At 38.7% G+C, this 21,173-nt stretch overlaps 1 protein-coding gene and 1 long non-coding RNA gene across 4 annotated transcripts in view; one reads left to right on the top strand and one right to left on the bottom strand.

The window, feature by feature from the left end:
• Positions 1-889: 889 nt before the first annotated feature.
• The window catches only part of LOC115222255 (sodium leak channel non-selective protein-like), a 114,726-nt gene continuing 94,442 nt past the window's right edge, over positions 890-21,173 (bottom strand). For all 3 annotated transcript variants that reach the window (XM_036511248.1, XM_036511246.1, XM_036511247.1), the window contains 14 exons: positions 19,899-19,992; positions 18,770-18,876; positions 18,595-18,669; positions 16,995-17,114; positions 15,831-15,899; positions 14,984-15,132; positions 13,169-13,262; positions 12,684-12,813; positions 11,342-11,457; positions 9,195-9,352; positions 7,537-7,687; positions 6,310-6,513; positions 5,029-5,131; positions 890-3,563 (listed from right to left, as the gene is read on the bottom strand). In XM_036511248.1, coding sequence (XP_036367141.1) covers positions 3,400-3,563; positions 5,029-5,131; positions 6,310-6,513; positions 7,537-7,687; positions 9,195-9,352; positions 11,342-11,457; positions 12,684-12,813; positions 13,169-13,262; positions 14,984-15,132; positions 15,831-15,899; positions 16,995-17,114; positions 18,595-18,669; positions 18,770-18,876; positions 19,899-19,992 — 1,734 coding nt within the window. In that variant the 3' untranslated portion in view covers positions 890-3,399. The remainder of the gene's footprint in view (positions 3,564-5,028; positions 5,132-6,309; positions 6,514-7,536; positions 7,688-9,194; positions 9,353-11,341; positions 11,458-12,683; positions 12,814-13,168; positions 13,263-14,983; positions 15,133-15,830; positions 15,900-16,994; positions 17,115-18,594; positions 18,670-18,769; positions 18,877-19,898; positions 19,993-21,173) is intronic.
• Positions 5,278-21,127, top strand: LOC118767150. Its single transcript, XR_005003050.1, has 3 exons — positions 5,278-5,493; positions 6,584-6,593; positions 21,116-21,127. It is a non-coding gene; the product is annotated as an uncharacterized LOC118767150 (long non-coding RNA).

Below are 21,173 nucleotides of genomic sequence, written 5' to 3'. Positions count from 1 at the left end.
CCACACACACACATGCATGCACACACAGACATGCACGCACACATACACACACACAAAAGGGCCCAATTGAATCTGTAAAGTAGTTGGCATTTGGAAGGGCTTTCAGCCGTAGAGACCATGCCAGAACTGAGACAACGGAGCAAGAGAGTGGGTGCCGACCCGTTGGATTCTGTCAAACTGTCCAACCCATGCCAGCATGGAAAGTGGACGCGTAAAATGATGGATGATGATAATGATGATGATGTTATGTATAGCCATAGAATGAAAAAAGTTTGAGTTCAACTGATCCCATGATTCCTTACCAATGGAAGAATGAGCTAACGAGGGGAACTTATATAGTCACGCAAATCAAATCACACCCTACCATCTAAAAAAAAAAATGGCAGTATACTTGGGATAATGTATCTTTCTCTTGGACAACAACAACAAAAAAAAAGGGATGGTCACAGTAGGAATAACTCAACTCTGATTATAAATCTGCTGATTCAGAGCTGACTTGGAAAATTGTAACAAATAAAATACCTAGAAAGATGTAAGATTTCTATCATTTGCTCCTATTATAAATGCAACATTTACTAGTTTATAATGTAAGATTTACTATAGAATAGAAATGGAGTGCGTTACTATTGTAATACACCCCATCGTAATTCTGAGTTTCTCTTGTGTGGGCATATTCAGAGAGGAATATAGACTTAAACATGGGAGTGAGAGTGTGTGTGTATGCGTGCATATATATATATATATCCAGTCGCCATGATAGATCGTTAGCCACTACACACATTTTTCTCTCTCCTTGTTTTTTTTCTGTGTCCCTTTCTGTAGAAGAGCATAGGCTCGAAACGTAAAAGACTTTTTCTATTCCTGAGCGTTATACTAATACATCTGTTTATTTTGTACACCACCTGTCTTCGTCTTTTGTTTTTTTTCGTGGTGTATGTATCAGAAAATATTTTGGTGTATTATTTAACATAAATTACTAAAGACAGGAGTTGTTAACAACAGTAAGAAGAACACATAAGGACATGTGTTGCCATCTTATGTTAGTGTTAGATGGGAAATAAATAAACATACATGTGTGTGTGTTTGTGTATGAACAAACTGTTATGAAACTTATGCTAAGTGTGTGTGTGTGTGTGTGAATGCACGTGTGTAGGTAGGTAGTTATTTGTGTTTAGTGTACACTAGTATATCACAGTATGATCATGAAAGATCCACTGAAAAGGGTTCACTTGATTAAGTACAAAGAACAGAACTGAAATGTTACCTAGTGGTGAAAGTAAAAAACCATTGCTACCATCCTGATGGTAACGTGGTATACAAGAGTGGTTCAATTTACAGTTACATCTCAATGGTTACAGAGTGAAGCGTCAAACGTTCACAGCTATCCCTCAGTGTAAGAACTCTGTGGGTGAAGAACAGAAGTAACACAGATTTAGATGATGGATTCTGAGGTTCTGATGACCACTTGGCCATGGCAATGATGATGATAATAATAATAATGATCATGATGATGATGATAACAGCAACAATAACAATAATGGTTGTTGTAATAATAATATTAACAATGATGCTGCTGACTTCTTACATTGGCACGAAGCTGCACATTTTGTAGATAAAGATGGGAGGGAGGGTCATTTTTGGAGAAATGCTGCTAAGCATTCTCTCTGGCATGCTAATGAGGCCCAAAGCCTGAAATTTTGGGGGAAGGGGCTAGTTGATTAAACTGATCCCAGTACTTGACCGATACTTATTTATTGACCCTGAAAGGATGAAAAGTAAGGTTGAACCAGGTACCCATTTTTTTGCCCCTCCCCAAGGGACACAGAAAGGTAAATTCAACCTTGGCAGGATTCAATTCAGAATATAGAAGGACTTACTTAACCCTTCAGTATGAAAACTGGCCATATCCGGCCGGAATATTCTACCTGTTTTATGTCCAAACCGGACAGATCTGGTCTCTCATATTTACCTGATGTCTTTCTAAAAATAATCAATCACATCATCAAAATATCAAAGCTATGGGATAATTAATGTATGATTAATTCAAAACAAAATGAATAAACAAACGTATTTGCTAAAGAGTAATCTGAATGCTAAACAATTAAAAGTACCACAAAGAGTTCATTTTAGTTCGTTAACATTTCTGCTAACTCATTAATAATAATAATCCATTCTTCTATAGGCACAAGGGAGGGAGTTAGTTGATTACATTGTCCCCAGTGCTTAATTGCAACTTATTTCATGAATCCCAAAAGGATGAAAGTCAAAGTCAACCTCTGTGGAATTTGAACTCAGATGGATGAGATGCTGCTAAGCATTTTGCCTAGCATGCTAACGAGGCACAAAGCCTGATATTTTGGGGGGAAGGGGCTATAGTCAATTAAACTTACCCCCAGTACTTGACTGGTACTTTATTTATTGACCCTGAAAGGATGGAAAATAAGGTTGGACTTGGTGGGGATTTGAACTCGGAACATAAAGGAGCAGGAACGAATACTGCAACATAGATGCTCCGCTAAATCTGCCAATCCACTGCCCTCATTCAGTAACAACAACAATAACAACAACAGCATGAATATTGTATGAACAGTCCTAATCACAGCTAAGCACACCAGGGTGGGGGTGGAGGGCATAAAAGGAAAGGAAAAAAATGAAACAACCTCCAAACACATTAAATAATCAAGGAAGCATTCTGTTAGGGGGTGGGGAAGGGGGGAAGACGGTGGGGGCTGGAGAAGCAGGAGGGGGTGGAACAGAAAGTGGGGTGGGTCCTTTGTTGTTCTTTTTCTTGAGATTTTTCCCTCCCTCCCTCTCTTTTTCTCTTCCTCTTTCTCTCTCTCTCTCACACACACCACACACTCTCTCTCTTTCTCTCTCTCTTGCTTTCTATTTAATATTTTTTTTTTGGTTTCTTTTGCACAAGTTTCCTTAAAAAAGTTATAAAAATATTGGTCTTTTTTTTGTCAGGGAATAAAAAAATTTTAACCAGGATTCACTCCATTTTGAATTGAAAATTTTCAGGTCCCTCTAGTAACCAGCTTTGGGCTGTGCTATAGATGTTCTTTAAGTCGTGCACTGGACAGCCAGTTACTAATAGAGACAGCAGCAAAAAAGAAAAAAAAACCAACAAAAAAAGAAAAAAAAAAGACTCAACAGTAATCTGCTGCTGCCTGTCACACCTGCCAATCATATAAATAGTCTTTCCTTTCATGCAATTCAGAAACACACAAGTGACAGAGTGAATTCCTGGTCGTCGGTTCAAGCCATACTTTGGTAATAAAAAAAAAAAAGAAACGAAAAAAAAAAACAAAAAAACAACCAACCGCACAAAGATATTGTCAATTAATCCTCTGTGTGTATGTGTGCGTGTGTATGCGTATGTGTGTATTCGTGTGTTTTTTAGTCTAGGTCTGAATCACTGGAGACATTACACTGTTCTTTCCACCAACCGCTAACACTGGAGTCTACACTTCGACCGCGTAAAATGTATTCAGGCACTCTTTCCTGAGCAGTTTTGATAGTTATACTTTCACCCTCTGCTACGTTAGGAAGGCTTTTGACACCTGCAAATTAGAAAGAGATAAAAGTAAGACTACGTGACAACACATTAAAGGATTTTTAAACAACACAACAAATATATATTTCTTTACTACCCACAAGGGGCTAAACACAGAGGAGACAAACAAGGACAGACAAAGGGATTAAGTCGATTACATCGACCCCAGTGCGTAACTGGTACTCAATTTATCGACCCCGGAAGGATGAAAGGCAAAGTCGACCTCGGCGGAATTTGAACTCGGAACGTAACAGCAAACGAAATACCTATTTCTTTACTACCCACAAGGGGCTAAACACAGAGGAGACAAACAAGGACAGACAAAGGGATTAAGTCGATTACATCGACCCCAGTGTGTAACTGGTACTTAATTTATCGACCCCAGAAGGATGAAAGGCAAAGTCGACCTCAGCGGAATTTGAACTCGGAACGTAATGGCAGACGAAATACGGCAACGTATTTCGCCCGGCGTGCTAATGGTTCTGCCAGCTTGCCGCCCTACAACAAATATATTGAGCCAACAAGGGAGCCCGTCTCTGTCAGAGGATTCCCAACATGAAACGGGGTGCAGGGTGGCATTCTAGGGTGTTTGGCAAAGAGAGGAAAGTATATTTCCTTCATTAATGTTGTCCACAACAGTATTGTTGTGGTGTGGTGGCTTGTATGCAGCTACAGCCCCGAGAGCTATGCCAGCAATTGAAAGAAAAATAAAATTAGTTATTAGAAAACTGACTTCCTCGTCTTTAAATACAATATAACTTTCAAAAGGTGGAGGTAATCAAATTAATCTAGCATTTCCAAGGAGTTCAAGAGTATAGAAAGGGCCAAGAACCACTTGCTCTGCATGGTTACTTGACTTGCTGGAAACAGAAGACAAATATCTCTCAAATCACACCCTATTTCCTTTAAAAAGAAAGAACATGTTGGATAAACAGGTCTTAGATACATACATATCCTGCATGCATACATGTTTGTTTCTGCGTGTGTAGTAAATAGTCATGAAGTAGGAAATGTGGTCCAGGTGGACAGTTTCATGGACACAGTTCCCTATATTAATATCATTACACTTCATAACTGCTACTTAACCCTTGTATTAAAAGCCATTGATGTCAGACCTTACTGGGAGAAGGCAACAAGTGTACTGTTCCCAGTAAAACAATGTAGTGTCATAGGTTTGAAATGGAAGCATACCAACGCACAGAGGGGTATGTGAAATATTGGCATCAGATTTTGGCACAAGGGCAGCAAATTTTAGGGGAGAGGGTAAGTTGATTACATCAACCCCAGTGTTCAACTAGTACTTTATTTTAGCGACCCTGACAGGATGAAAGGCAAAGTCAGCCCCAGTAACATTTGGACTCAGAATATGAAGTCGAAAGAAATGCCACTAAGCAATGATTCTGCAAGGTCACTGCCTTAACATGGGAAATATTAATTAATATATGAAAGGAATTGTTAATTTGTTTAGTTACCTGCTGCCATACTCCTCTTTTTTGAACCACCTCTTTCCTTCTCTGAATGGATGACTGCACTATCACTGAGGGCAGGAACCAAAAGCTTTCGACTAGGAGGGCCCTGAACAATAACAAGAACAGAATTATTTATTTCGCAGTTGTAACAACAAAACAGTACACTTATATAATATACATAAATATATATATACACTTATTCTTCATTAGTAAATATACATCTATAACTATAAAAGAGTGTGTGTGTGTCTGCAAAACTTGTGTGATGCAGGGTGAACTTGCCTATGTTTCTTGCTCTCTTTCCTGTACCAAAATTTCACCCACAAATATTCTGCTTGTTCCAAGTGGTACAAGCCTCCTTCCCTATTTGCAGACATCTTCAGTTCTTTCTTTGTTTCTCCACCAACTTTGCAATCTCTCAAGCTGCATCAAAGTAGCATGGATTTTGTGCTTTATCTTATAAACTCTGTGTGTGTGTGTGTGTGTGTGTGAATCTTCAAGAATTTTACCCATCACCTCACCACTTTCAAAAAGCTACACACTTCCAATGTTTCACTTTTAGCATTTTGGAAAGCGGGGAAAGTTCTGAAATAATGTCGTTTACCTGTTGTTTCTAGCATGTTAGGTTTTCTGGTGGTGGTCTGGTATTTTTTAAGTTTGCTATTTCAGTAGAATGATGAGGGAAACATCAGACTAAAGTGAAAGCGAGTAGGTGATGGGTGAGCGAGGGGTAGGAGGGCATCGATTGTTTCTTTAAGGAAAATTAAACCATAAAAAATATATGTATTTCCCAGATTTGTAATCTCTGTATTTTTCTATGTAGAAAATACTTTGGATTGGCAAAGGATTAAACTAATTAAAATAACGACATTGGCAGTTTTGAGTGAACTAAGCTTCACCAAAGACTTTAATAAGACAAAACTATAACTGCATTTGTTACCATAGCTACAAAACATCACTCTCCCCCACTATTTTATCTTTATATTTCATTTTTGATCAATTGAAATTTCAAGAGTTCTCTCCCTTGTACCTCATAAAAGTCATTTTCATTAACACTATTTATTCTTCTCATTACAATTACATTTTTATGTAATTAAGATTTATCCACCCCCACTCTGGATAAATATGGTAGCCTGCACTTATTTATATTTTTTCATGCAGAAGACACCCTTAGGAATTTTTGGTAATAACACACTTTTGCACAACAAGAGAACTCATATTATGCAAGTTCTATAAAGTGTTCTGTATATTGGAATTGTGGCTGAAACTGATACAGTTACCTACCTTACTCTGAGTTATAGATCCCTGGGTTGTCAAAATTGGATTACGAAGTTCAACTTGACCTTTCTTTCGACACCGTGTCACTGCTGGGACATTTTCTTCTTTGCTCTCTTCACTGCTTTCCACTGCACTTGATACCAACTCAGCCACAGGGAAGAGGGGGTCGTTCATAGCACGTAATTTGGGGATGATGTTCGAATGTTCTTTCTGGAATGGATAATAATAGAGTTTATGAAAGAAGTGAATAAAAAAACTAAAATTAAAATTGTACAAATAGTTCTATTTGTGTATATTCATTGATTAAAAGAAAGCAGCAGAGATATCGTACTTTTACAAAGAAATTTTGCCTTTTGCATCAGAGTTTTTCCCTGACAACAGAGATCAACGATTTTCAACTATAATTCAAAATATGAATGACCACCATTAAAGCCAACATGAGTGGACACTCATCGGCTTTAATAGCAAGGTGTCATTCATATGTGGTTACAAACACACATACATACATAAACACATGCATGTGTGCGTGTGGACACACACACACACTGTGATAGGAATAGGCATGGCTGTGTGGATAAGAAATTTCTTTTGCAAACAAATGGTTTGGGGTTTGAGTTCAGTCCCACTGCATGGCACCTTGAGCAGATAGATGTCTTCTACTAGAGCCCTGTGTTAACCAATGTAAGTGAATATGGCAGATGGAATGCCGGTACCATGCAAAATGTACTTGTGCTGGTTCTACATAATATGCACAAATACTGGTGCTACATAAAATGTACTCATGCTAATGCTGCATGAAAATGCACTTGTGTTGGTGCCGTGTAAAATGCACTTGTGTTGGTACTACATAAATGCATCTGTGCCAGTTTTACATAAAAAAGCACCCAGCACACACTGCAAAGTGGTTGGCACTAGGAAGGGCATCTGGCTGTAGAAATCATTCCAAAACAGACAATTAGAGACAGGTCACAGCTCCTGCCAAACCGTCCAACCCATGCTAGCATGGAAAAACAGATGTTAAACAATGATGATGATTTCAAAATTTTGAGGAAACGTAAGAAAATACCTTGCAGATTCATTTCAAACATGACAACATTATGTAAACAGGTACAAAACACCTGAGTAAACAGGTAGAAATTCTGGTAAGTATTTAAAACCCCAGTACAAACACATTCCAAACTTTCAATAAACACAAACATGTAAAAAATAAAAAAACCGAATGCATTAACTTACTGCTCGTATTCTTTTTAAACATTTATCTAACCAATTACGGATGGTTAACTTAGCAACTTCTTCTTCTATGGTATATTCCAGTTCTTCTCGGTTAAGTAATTCTTCAAGCTGTAGACTTTTCCGGATGTCCATTGAACGATATGACAACATGCTGTTCAAAATACACAAAAACACACAGAATTGTACCAACAGATATATTAGGTCTCTTGTCTGGGGTTAAAGATAAGTAGGGGTTAATCAACAGGGTTTGTACCAAATAGTAATATGAAGGCAGCAACTACAGATGATGATATAATCACATCACGAAATGGCTATTGTATAGTGAAAGTGTGGTTAAGGACTTTGTATGTGTGATGTGTGTGTGTGTTTATATATATTCACTCCAGATTAGATTTGAAATGCAGTATACATAAATTTATACGTAAACCCTTTTCATAACGTAATTTACTCTTTTACTCATTTGACTGCGGCCATGCTGGAGCACCACCTTTAATCAAGCAACTCGACCCTGAGACTTATTCTATCGGTCTCTTTTGCCGAACTGCTAAGTGACGGGGATATAAACATACCAGCATCGGTTGTCAAGCAATGCTAGGGGGACAAAAACAGACACGCACATATATATATATATATATATATACATATATACGACAGGCTTCTTTCAGTTTTCGTCTACCAAATCCACTCACAAGGCTTTGGTTGACTTGAAGCTATAGTAGAAGACACTTGCCCAAGGTGCCACGCAGTGGGACTGAACCCGGAACCATGTGGTTGGTTAGCAAGCTACTTACCACACAGCCACTCCTGCGCCTGTATGTCAGTATGTCACCTTAGTGTTGTGCACTAATAATGGAATGGGATAAGGCCCCAACTGTCTCCCCTTGCTGTGTTCCCAAATATTCTGCCAACAACTGTAGCCAAAACGACTTTCAATGAACTATAATAACTTCTCACAATTTCCTGCTTCTCCACAAACTCACAAACGACACCTTTTGACTCCCTGCAATTTCTCATCTCTCGCTCTCAGTCAAACATGCTGCTACTTATATGAGTTTGGCCAGTCCATTCTCACACAGGGGCTGTCATGATTCTCGCCACATCCTCTTCCCTTTTGAGATTTGACTTCTGTAGAAAGTGCAACTTATGTATTTAATTTTAACCCCCCCCCATCATCACCTCCCACTTTTTAGAGATTTTAATTTCCTCAGAAGTTTAGATACTGCTTTCGCTTGGGGACTATTTCTAGACATTCTGTTTGTTTATGTTTTCTATTGCTGATCCGCCTAGGTTCAGGAGATACATGGTTACCCCATCATGAAAAAGAGAAAAGATGGTAAAAATGAAGTATCAAGGAATATCCTCGAGGTAGAAGGTGGATAAAGATTAGACGCAGAGAATTGAGGGTGGCTGGTTGGGTAGGCAGGTTTGCAATGAGTGTGTGTGTGTATACATTTGTGTGTGCACACATGCATACATATACATGAACACAGACTTACATCTCATAGCACAAACTTACATCTCAGGGGCCACCAACATTATTTGATCTGTTGACTAAAATTTCCAATTGAAGGGTGGAATAAAAAAAATTCTCAAAATTCACATTGTGGAATAATGAAGATTCATTAAAAAAAAATCAACAGCCTTAGCATCTAACATACCTGAGTACATCGTGGAATGTAACATCGCCTCCATTGTAAAGTTTTTCAATCTCGTAGCACATATGTTTAAACAGTAGACGGTCTTTTTCTAAATCTACCTCAAGTCGACCTCGTAAAAGACGTAACAAGAACTTCACTCTTCTGGCAGGTATGACACCCTGAAGTGCAAAGATATCAGATGGAATAAATATACAGACATCAAAGAGAGAAAAATATATGGGTTCATTACTTTGGGAAATTTATCAACATTTAAATGTTGTTGTTGTTGTTATTATTATAAGACGGAGGAGGAGGAGAAGACGAAGGAGGAGGAGGAGGAGAAGACGAAGGAGGAGAAGACAGAAGAGGAGAAGAAGAAGTAGAATCATCATCATCATTGACGCTGGTTGACTTTGCCTTTCATTCTTTTGGGGTTGATAAAATAAGTATCAGTTGACTTACCCCTCCCTCATAATTTCTGACCTCGTGCCAAAATTTGATACCAATATTTTTTTCAATACAGGTACAACACCAACTTTCCAGGCACTGATGGTCCAGAACCTCTAATAATCTGCACTATTTTATGAGCAGGAATTTCAAACTCCCACAGTTGCAAGACTACCTGACTGGGTAGTCCTGTTTCACAGTATCTTACACAGTACAGAATTAATAAACTTGTATCACTTGTTTTAATGAACAAGTACCTGTATTTCATTTAATTATTTAAGAAGTTTAATATTTGCTTAATTTAGAGGTGATCACCCTTGGTCCAGAAATATCAGTAACCTGGAAAAGCTTTGGGACTACAGGTTCCAGAAATCAATGTTGTACCTGTATAATTAAGAATAAGGAAGAGGTTAGTAACTTTTTATATACTCTTTTACTTGTTTCAGTCATTTGACTGCGGCCATGCTGGAGCACCGCCTTTCGTCGAGCAAATCGACCCCGGGACTTATTCTTTGTAAGCCCAGTACTTATTCTATCGGTCTCTTTTTGCTGAACTGCTAAGTGACGGGGACGTAAACACACCAGCATCAGTTGTCAAGCAATGCTAGGGGGACAAACACAGACACACAAACATATGCACACACATACGTATATATATATATATATATATACATATATACGACAGGCTTCTTTCAGTTTCCGTCTACCAAATCCACTCACAAGGCATTGGTCGGCCCGGGGCTATAGCAGAAGACACTTGCCCAAAATGCCACGCAGTGGGACTGAACCCGGAACCATGTGGTTGGTTAGAAAGCTACTTACCACACAGCCACTCCTACGCCTATGTTATTGTTCTGTTAGTATTGATGAACTGAAATTTCATAATATTATTCTTCTTATACTGTGATTTAACCCTTTAGCATTTAAACCAGTCGTATCTGGCTCAAATTATTCTTCTTATACTGTGATTTAACCCTTTAGCATTTAAACCAGTCGTATCTGGCTCAAATATTTTATTTGTTTTATGTTCAAACTGACCAGATCTGGCCCCTCACACCTTCCCTGCAATGTCACATCATCAAAGTCTCCAAGCTACAAGATAATGAAGGAATAATTCAAAACAATGTGCTGTGTGATCGTTACCAGCGTCGCCTTACTGGCACTTGTGCCCGTGCTAGTAGGGTGCCAAGAGCACCATCCGAGCATAATCGTTGCCAGAGCAGCCAACTGGCTTCGATGCCAGTGGCACATAAAAGGGCACCATTCAAGCATGATCGTTACCAACGTCGCCTTACTGGCACCTATGCTAGTGACATGTGTAAAAAGATTCGAGCGAGGTCGTTGCCAGTACCGCCTGACTGGCACCCATGCTGGTGGCATGTAAAAAGCACCCACTACACTCTCGGAATGGTTGGCGTTAGGAAGGGCATCCAGCTGTAGAAACTCCGCCAAATCAAGATTGGAGCCTGGTGCAGCCATCTGGTTCGCCAGTCCTCAGTCAAAATCGTCCAACCCATGCTAGCATGGAAAGCGGACGTTAAACGATGATGATGATGATGATGAATGCGAATACATAAGCATTACATTTGGTAGAGCAATCTGAATACTAAAAGGTTAAATTTGAATACAAACATCTTAGTATGGGTGGTCTCTGTTGGATTGGTATCGAAAGGCTCAAAGGACCAAAAACCAGCAGGTAAAAGAATAATCTAATGACTTACCTTTCGGTTGATATCTACTAAATTCCAGGTGTTCTGAAACTGTCGGATGTCGTTATAACTGAGTAAAGCATCTTCTTCATTCGAATAAAATAATGAAAAATTCTCCATAATAATAGCTGTGAAAAAAGAAATGTTAAACTGAAATAAATATGTTTCCCAGGAAACATAGATGGATAGTGTGCAATTTTCAAAAAAAAAAATCTAAAATAGATAAATGGAAAATGTGCCCTGTTAAAGATAGACGAAAATGAGTGTAAAAACTGAAATATATTTTAAAACATGACTGGTTTCTTTTTCTCTCATATATTGTTTTTAATATGCTCAACCCAGAATACTGAATCAACAACTAGTCTCCCTTTACACTACATCTCTCACGCTCCTCCTCATGCATGATGCTTGCCTCTCACCCACTCCTGCAACTTATCTAATACTATCCCTCTCTCCTCCTTCTCTTCTCCACTGTTTCATCATTACCATTCTGCTGCTTAACACTGTCAGTCATCTTTTACTCTCTGACCCATTAATTTCTTGCTTCACTTGAAATCATTCCCCCCCCCCTCTACAATGTCAGTAGTCACACAGCTCCTCTACAGTGAGAAATTTGTTCTGCTCTAGCTCCTTATTTACCCATCTTTTGCCCCTCATCTCCTAACACAAAGTTATCCCGCCAATCATAGTCTTGCCAACTACATGACAACTTCACTAGTACTGGTGGCATGAAAAAAGAACCCAATACATACTGTAAAGTACTTGACATTAGGAAGAGCGTTTGGCCATAGAAACCAGGCCAAAGCTAACACTGGAACATGATGGACCCATCAGATCCATGCCAGCATGGAACATGGATGTTACATGATGATGATGATCTAGAGCAGTGGTTTTCAACCAGGGCTGCCACAAGAAGTTACAAAACTGCTAAAATCGGCAGTAATTTTTAATTCTCCTGTGCAGATATGTGTGCATAAGACTATTAAATTATTGCACAGGGGTTCCTCGAGCCAGTGGAATGTTTCCTTGGGGTTCCGCTCCAGCAAAAAGTTTGAAAAGCACTGATCTAGAGAGTGATATGGATAAAGTTATAATAATATTGGTTTGTTGAGTATCTAGAACAAAACTGTAACTAATATTTCAGAATTAACACACCTGAACTCTTTGAAGTTCAAATATTATAAAGTCTAAAGCTGCTACAGGTTTGCCATAGTTTCATGTTCATCTCTTACTTTGAAATGAGATTTTAGCAGTAATAATGGGAGAGAGAGCAAAAACTAGTGTAGTAACTATATAAAAGTAAGAAAAAAAGCTAGGTTACATATAATTCTGAATATATTCTTTTTTTACTTACCAACCAATAAATTTAACACAATGTATGTAATGATGATGTAGAAAGAGCAAAAGTACATGAGGGAAGCAGTGAAATTTCCACAGTCGGTCTTCCAGCCATCCTGCTTAATGGAACAAAATGGAGGGCTGATCTGTTCAGGAAATAAAAGGAACCAAAAAAAATTGACATGAATTAATAGCGAAATATATTTCATTGAAATTTGAAAGAAAAATTATTCAACAAATAAACTAGCACTATGACCTGGCGTTGCCGGGTCATAGTGCTAGTTCTTAATATTCAGTATTACACATGTCCACATACTTCTTATATAGAATGTCATTTGTGTAGAGGGAAAACAACATCAGAGGTAAAAATGTGTTTGATATGCAAGACTGCATTTTAGTAGATTTTATCTAATCTACTAAATATAAAGTTTTATCTAATCTATCTAAATATAAACTCGGATGCTTGAATTCTAATTAGACAAAAAATACAGGTGGACTTACCATACAATCATGCATAATCTTGTTCCAGTCTTCGCCAGTAACAATACGGAACAACAAAGCAATGGCATTTGGAGCTGTCTTGAAATTTGCATGTCTGAAGAGAGAATAATGAAAAGAAGCTGACATTGAAATCTTTAACCCTTTAGTGTTCTGATTATTCTATCAAACATAATGCCTATTGATTCCCATTGATTTGAATTAATCATGCATTATCTCATATCTTCAAGATCTTGATAGTGTAATTACCTAATGTAGAATAACATTGTAGGGTAGGTGTGAGAGCCTGGATCTGGTCAGTTTGAACATAAAACAGATTAACTATTTTGGCCGAATTTGGTCGGTTTAAATACTAAAGGGTTAAAGCCACACATGACAGGTGTTGTTTTATGTACTCATTGTTATGCATAGGCATTGTTAGTGTTGTTATCTTTATGTTCATTCAGATCCACATTGGCATGGCCTGGCCCCTGGACACATGACTATGACTTGTTCAAGGCCTTTTGTTAAGAACCAACAGTTAACTTGAAAGAAAACAAACAACAAAAACTAACATGTTATATGTTTACTGTGCCTGAAATTTTGAGGGAGGGGGCTAGTCAATTATATCAACTCCAGTGCTTGACTGCTTTTCATTCTTTTGAGGCTAATAAAGTACCAAAGTCAACCTCGGAGGATTTTGAACTCCCTAGAAGAAATGTTAAGCATTTTGTCTGATATGCTAAAGATTTTGCCAACTTACTGCATTAATAATAACCCTTTCTACTATAGGCATAAGGCTTGAGATTTTGGTGGGGGAAGGGCTAGTCAATTGCATCAACCCCAGTGCTCAACTGGTACTTATTTTATCAACTCTGAAAGGATGATAACAAAGTTGACCTTGGTGACATTTGAACTCAGAACATAAAGGCAAAGGAAATGTCAATACAACCATGACTGATATCCAATCTACAGTGGAGAAGGCTAGCCACTGGATTTGGTTAAAAAGAGACGATGAGCGATGGTTAGAAGTATATTGAGTTCTTCATAACCAGCTGATCTTGCAAGCGGGGCCTCATATCAGTGAGTGGGGCCGGTGCGCATTGATGCCGTCGAGAGGTAGGCCCTGAAACGGCACGCATTCTCTCCTGATGACCCCATACACTTGCTAGCTTCCGGTATACGAAGCTTTTAACTGGTAGCACTTGCATGTGCAAGTTGTTTGCAAGACATTCTGCCAGTCACCACCTAAATAATAGTAGTAGTAGTAGTAGTAGTAATGACAACAAGAGTGGTTTCAAATTTTGGCACAAGGCCAGCAATTTTAATGGGAGCAGGTTAATCTGTAATGTTCAACTGTAACATTCAACTGATACTTATTTTATTGACCCTGAAAAGTTGAAAGGGTTAAGGTTAAGGTTAAAGGTAAAGTCAACCTTGGCAAAATTTGAACACAGAACGCAATGAGTCAGAAGAAGTACCCCTAGGCATTTTGTCCAATGTTTTAACAATTCTGTCGGATCACTGTCTTAATAATAACCATTGTCATCATCATCGTTTAACACGTTTTCCATGCTGGCATGGGTTGGATGGCTCGGCAGGAACTGGCAAGGCTAGGGGCTGCACCAAGTTCCATAGTCCATTTTAGCATGGTTTCTACAGCTGGATGCCCTTCCGAAAGCCAACCACTTTACAGAGTGTACTGGGTGCTTTTTATGCTCCACCAGCACCCACACCAATGCTTTTTATGTGGCACTTTGGTTTTAGGATATAATAATAACAACAATAGCAATAATAAACCAAAAAGTAAAATAAAAAAATGTGTTCCGTTGTACCTACCTTCCCAAATTGTACCCATATTTAACATTGCCAAACAAGATGACACCAGCATAGGCATAGAACAGCATTAACAAAAACATTCCAGTGATGATGAAAAAGCTCTTTAAAACGGACATAACAACTGTCTGCATTAGCATGGTGAGTGTTGCCTGAAAGCAAATCATCACATTTAGATTAAGTCATTAAGGAAACTATAAGCTATAATCTGTTGTGCCTGGGGAGAGTCATTTTCTTTTTGTGCCTTACAATTTAACGCACTCACCAGTAAAATTTCCACTTTTTTCTTATTTTTATTTTCCTAAAATTTTCGTTGCGTCTTGCAACCTTTGCAATAGTCTTGACTTGAAAATTTTAGGAAAATAAAAACAAGAAATAAATGGAAATTTTACCGATGAGTGTGTTAAATAAAAAGCACCAAAAGAAAATGACTTTCCCCAGACACAACAGAATATGCTTCAACACACAAACTCATATAAAGAATCTTGCAAACCAAATCCAAAAACGAAATATAAACTAACATTTAAGATTTTGTAAAACCAGTTAAACGTTTTTAACAACAACAGCAATAAAACTATGGTTTGAGATTGTTTTCAAAGTTAAAAAGAAACTTTAGACTTCAGATTTTCTTGTAAGAGCATGAACGATAAAACGGATGTGATTCTGAGTGTGAATTTAAACCAAGACTGGTAATAGACTTGATTCATCAAAAAGTCATGCCCCCACCTCTCAGCAATTTTTATATATATTTTAAGGTAAACATACTTATATATATAGTGTATCTGGCCATATAAACGTCCTTTATCACAAAGTAAAAATAAGGAAACATTCCATGCATGGAACAACTTACGTGTTTCCCTGTGATTGTGAAAAACCGTAAAACAATGATGACATAACCATATGTATTACTGCCAACATTCTGAAATATACAAGAAAAATAATCAAACATTACATCTTATGGTAATTTTATTGAGAGTTGGTTCTCTCAACACTATATGTTGAGCATATTTCAGAAACTGGTTACTCAACCTGAGAAAGATTGGCACCAACTATCCCTTATAACATACACTACTGTTTTTGACAAAGGAAAGTAAGAACATATTGGATGACAGTGAAGTCTTAAATATAATAAAGTAGAGAAAATGACTGGGCAGTTATGGTTGAAATGTGTTTGATTATGGTTCTGTTGAATGAGGGTTGACCTGAAGTTAAAACAACAATACCAGGATACAGTTGATTTAATATCTGACTGACAATGTTTCAAGTCAAACAAATGAAAAGTTAATTTTTAATTCTAGTTTTACCATATAAAATAAGATTATAGGATATGACATGGCATGATAATATTCAGAGGGTTCCTTAAATGTAGTTGATAGCTTCTGTTACCTAGGTACCCTAAAGAGCAGGGCTGAGAGAATTCCAAAGGGACAGTAGCCAAGATAAGAATGAAGTAGAAAAAATTTAAAGAAATATAGCTCTACAGCTGGCCAGCTCCTGTCAAACTGACCAAGCAATGCCTGCATGGAGAACAGATGTTACATAATAATGATAATAATAATAGTTTGCCAGCCTCGTTTGGCACCTGTGCTGGTGGCACGTGAAAAGCACCCACTACACTCACGGAGTGGTTGGCATTAGGAAGGGCATCCAGCTGTAGAAACATTGCCAGATCAGACTGGGTCTGGTGCAGCCTTCTGGCTTGCCAGACCCCTGTTGAACCGTCCAACCCATGCTAGCATGGAAAGGGACAAATAGCAGAAGATGCTAAGGCATACAGGACTCGGAAGACAGGTGTCATAGAAACCCACTGGCCTGTGTAGAATTAAACAGGACACTGGCAGAGTAAACTGTAAATAAACCACCAAAAAGCTATAGGAAACCAACACTGTCTCTTTCCCACTGAAACATCATGAATCTTCAGATTTTAGCATGGAGGGTCGTGATTGCCAACAGCTGTTGGAATAGCATAAGAGGAGAGATTGATGATAGAATTGTAACACTAATATGGACTTACCCGAACAGTGAAGTGTAAGACAATCCATATAACTCCAAGGAAAGTGACCAACATGTCAAACCGATTCCGATGACTTGTCCAGTAGCCATTGGGGGTTAGAGCAATCATCTTCATAATAACCTAATAAGAGAAACAACAATAAACAACATAGTAATTTCTAACACTGGCACAAAATACACTCTATTATACCAATCCATCAACCTAATAATAATAGTCTCTAAAATAGGTACAAAGCCAGAAAGCTTGGGAGAGAGGGTCGGTCATTTAAATCAACTCCAGTACGTGACTGGTACTTTACTTTTATTGACCCCGACAAAAAAAAAGTGTTAAAGGGTGAAGTCAAAACATGCCACATAGCATTTTCCTGACATTCTAATAATTCTACCAATCCACCACCTTATTATTATTATTAATAATAATAATTTACTATCACTACTCTGCTTTTGTCTAGCCTTAATACCTCTCTCAAAATTGCTCAATGATGCACAGTATGGGTATAAAATGTTTGATAAAAATATAAATCATCACATTTACATGGATGATTTAAAGCTCTTTGCAAAAATGACCAACAACTCAAGGGCTTACTAGCGATTGTTAAACAATTCAGTGATGACATCAGAATGCAATTTGGCCTCGATAAATGTGCAAAAGCTACCTTTATCAAAGGGAAAATGACAGAAACATCCAACGTTAACCTTGACCAGCAGAATGTCATAAAATAATTAGCAGCATTTCTTCTGGCTCTTTGCATTCAAATTCTCCTGAGATGGATTTTGTTTTCATTCTTTCAGAGTCAATGAAGTAAGTACCAGCTGAGCACTGGGGGTGGTGGTCAATCTATATAACTCGCTCTTTCACCCCGACTAAAATAGCAGCCTTATACCAAAATTCACATGTCAGGTAAAAATGAGTAGTACCAGTATTTCAAAGGGCCAGCTTTGTTACATTCTATGTCACCCTGAATCTTTCCTGTGATCTACATTAAAGGTATGTGTGTCTGTGGAAGGCAGTGAGCTGGCAGAAACGTTAGCACACTGGGCGAAATGCTAAGCGGTATTTTATCTACCGCTACATTCTGAGTTCAAATTCCACCGAGGTCGACTTTGCCTTTCATCCTTTCGGGGTCGATAAATTAAGTACCAGTTACGCACTGGGGTCGATATAATCGACTTAATCCGTTTGTCTGTCCTTGTTTGTCCCCTCTGTGTTTAGCCCCTTGTTGGTAGTAAAGAAATAGGTATGTGTGTCTGCGGATTGCTCTGCCACTTGCATGTTAATTGCACAAGTAGGCTGTTCCACTGATTGGATCGACTGGAACCCACATCGTTGTAACAGACAGAGGACCAATTAAGGCCTTCGACCTGTCTGGTACAGGAGACCCCACCAAGAACTTGCACTTTGTTGCACAGCTCTTAGGATCACTGAAGCACACAAGCCATCACGCTGCAACAAGGACCGGACCGGACTTTGTGGTGGATGCGGTTATGGAAAGTGAAAGTAAAACGAAGATGACGAGGATTAGCATGACTGTTGTCATCTAGTTGTTGTTGTTCAATTTCCCCAAACAAACGATTAAACTGACAAAACGTGGACAACTTACCTCACATAAAAAGAGAAGTGTGAACACAGTCGAGATGCTTGCAAGTACAAATGTTTTGTGGTCATTTTTCAACCACTGCAATGGAAAAAAACGATTGAAAGATGAATTCATGAAAAGGAGTTCAATTGAACGACAAGAACATGTAAAGGATGCAATTGAGATAAAAGGTACTCACTGGAACAGATAGTAAACTACAATTAGCCAAAACTAAAATTGCCACAGCCCTTTTGAAAAATATGTGTTGGGTGATATCGTACATTAAAGCACGGAAACCATTGCCATCTGAGAATAGAAGAGAAATGTTAAAGGAATGAGGAAATGTCTCAGAATGAAAAACAAAATCTAAGTTCTTTGGTGTGTGTGTGTGTATGTAGTGGGGTTTATCTCACATAAATTAACACAAACACGCTAATTTATGTAAGATAAACAGAAATTATATACCCTAAAAGTACTGTTTATCTTACAAAAATTAACATGCACGCCCACATACAGACATACATACCCACACAAATAATAACAATAATAATAATGATAATAATAATAATCCTAACTACTGTAGGCACAAGTCCTGAAATTTGGAGGAAGGGGATAGCCAATTACATTGACCCCAATATTCAATTGGTACTTATTTTATTGGTCCCAAAAGGATGAAAGATAAAGTCGACTTAGGCAGAATTTGAACACAGAACATAAAGACAGACAAAATACTGCTAAGCATCTTTCACAGTGTGCTAACGATTCTGCCTTAATAATAATAATAATCCTTTTTACTTTGGGTACAAGGCCTGAAATTTTGGGGAAGGAAGCTCAACTACTGCCATCATCATCATCATCATCATCATTTAACGTCCGCTTTCCATGCTAGCATGGGTTGGATGGTTTAACTGGGGTCTGGGAAGCCAGAAGGCTGCACCAGGCCCAGTCTGATCTGGCAGTGTTTCTATGGCTGGATGCCTTTCCTCACGCCAACCACTCCATGAGTGTAGTGGGTGCTTTTTACGTGCCACCTGCACAGGTGCCAGACGAGGCTGGCAAACAGCCACGATCGGATGGTGCTTTTTACGTGCCACCGGCACGGGGGCCAGACGAGGCTGGCAACGGCCACAATCGGACAGTGCATTTTACGTGCCACCGGCACGGAGGCCAGTCGGGGCGGTGCTGGCAATGTCCACGTTCGGACGGTTCTCTTACGTGCCATTGGCACTGGTATCACAACTACAATTTCCATTGATGTTGATCGATTTCGATTTTCATTTGCCATCTATGTTTTAAATCAAAAAATTATAAAAAAGACCTCGACTTACCTGGTCTCGGAGGAATATGTAGTGGGTGAGCAAGCTTGATTCTGCCCTTCAAATCCAACCAACGCCTCTGATCCACAGTTAGCAGTGCAGTTCCCTAGATAAATAGCAAGAACAGCTTGAGAAAATAACATGTCAGTAAAACAACACTGGTGTTAAAACGTCAATTTTTCCATGCTGGCATTGGAGGAGGGATATGTCTGTGATACAGCAAATATAATCTACTTCAATCAACATGTATGAGTTAATCTAACTACAATAAGCAAAAACTAATTATATATCATTATCATCATCATAGTTTAACGTCTGCTTTCCGTGCTCGCATGGGTTGGACGGTTTGACTGAGGACTGGTGAGCCAGAAGACTACACCAGGCTCCAGTCTGACCTGGCAAAGTTTCTACAGCTGGATGCCCTTCTTAACGCCAACCACTCCAAGAGTATAGTGGGTGCTTTTACATGCCACCGGCATGAGGGCCAGTCAGGTGGTTCTGGCAACGACGACACTCAAAAGATGTTTTTTTACATCCATCTGACACTCCTTGGTGCCTGTGTTACTCTGAGAATACATAAAGTTAGTACAGATACTGGAAGGAAACCCTGTATAAAGCTCTATTTTTGGCAATCCACTACTCTACAGCGGTACTTTATCAACCCTGGAAAAATGAAAGGCAAAATTGACCTGGATGGGATTTGACTCAGAATGTGGAAAACCCCAAACAAATATCACTAAGCAATATCACCCCCTGGTGTCCTAGTCATTCTATCTGCTAATTCACAGCCTACAGATGGCATATATGGATGCATAAGCTCTTATATCATCATTTAACGTCCATTTTCCATGCAAGCATGGGTTGGACGGTTCGAATGGGGTTTGGGAAGCCAGGAGGCTGCACCAGGCAACAGTCTGATCTGGCAGTGTTTCTATAGCTGGATGCCCTCCTAACGCCAACCTATCTGTGAGTGAAGTGGATGTATAATCATCATTAACATTCATGTATACCCATACACAAACATTTAAAGTTATCACTCTGCTTATTGCTAAATGATTTCTGTGGAAATCATCTCTCTCTATATAAACGGCAGTTTGTCTGTGTGTCTGTTAGGTTGTACCCTCACCCTGACCACGGCTTTCAACCGATTCTGATGAAATTTGACACACACATAGCCCAATGTTATAATTCAAAACTAACGCAGCGAAAATTTTGAAAAGTTCCCCCAGTTCTGAAAAAAATCGATAATTTTGACATGGGGTCGAGAATCAGAAACACAAACCACAG

This window comes from Octopus sinensis, linkage group LG19, assembly GCF_006345805.1.
Source record: "Octopus sinensis linkage group LG19, ASM634580v1, whole genome shotgun sequence".
Lineage (NCBI taxonomy): Eukaryota > Metazoa > Mollusca > Cephalopoda > Octopoda > Octopodidae > Octopus > Octopus sinensis.
Note: the sequence above shows the minus strand (reverse complement) of the source record. Positions and strands in the feature narration are given on the sequence as shown.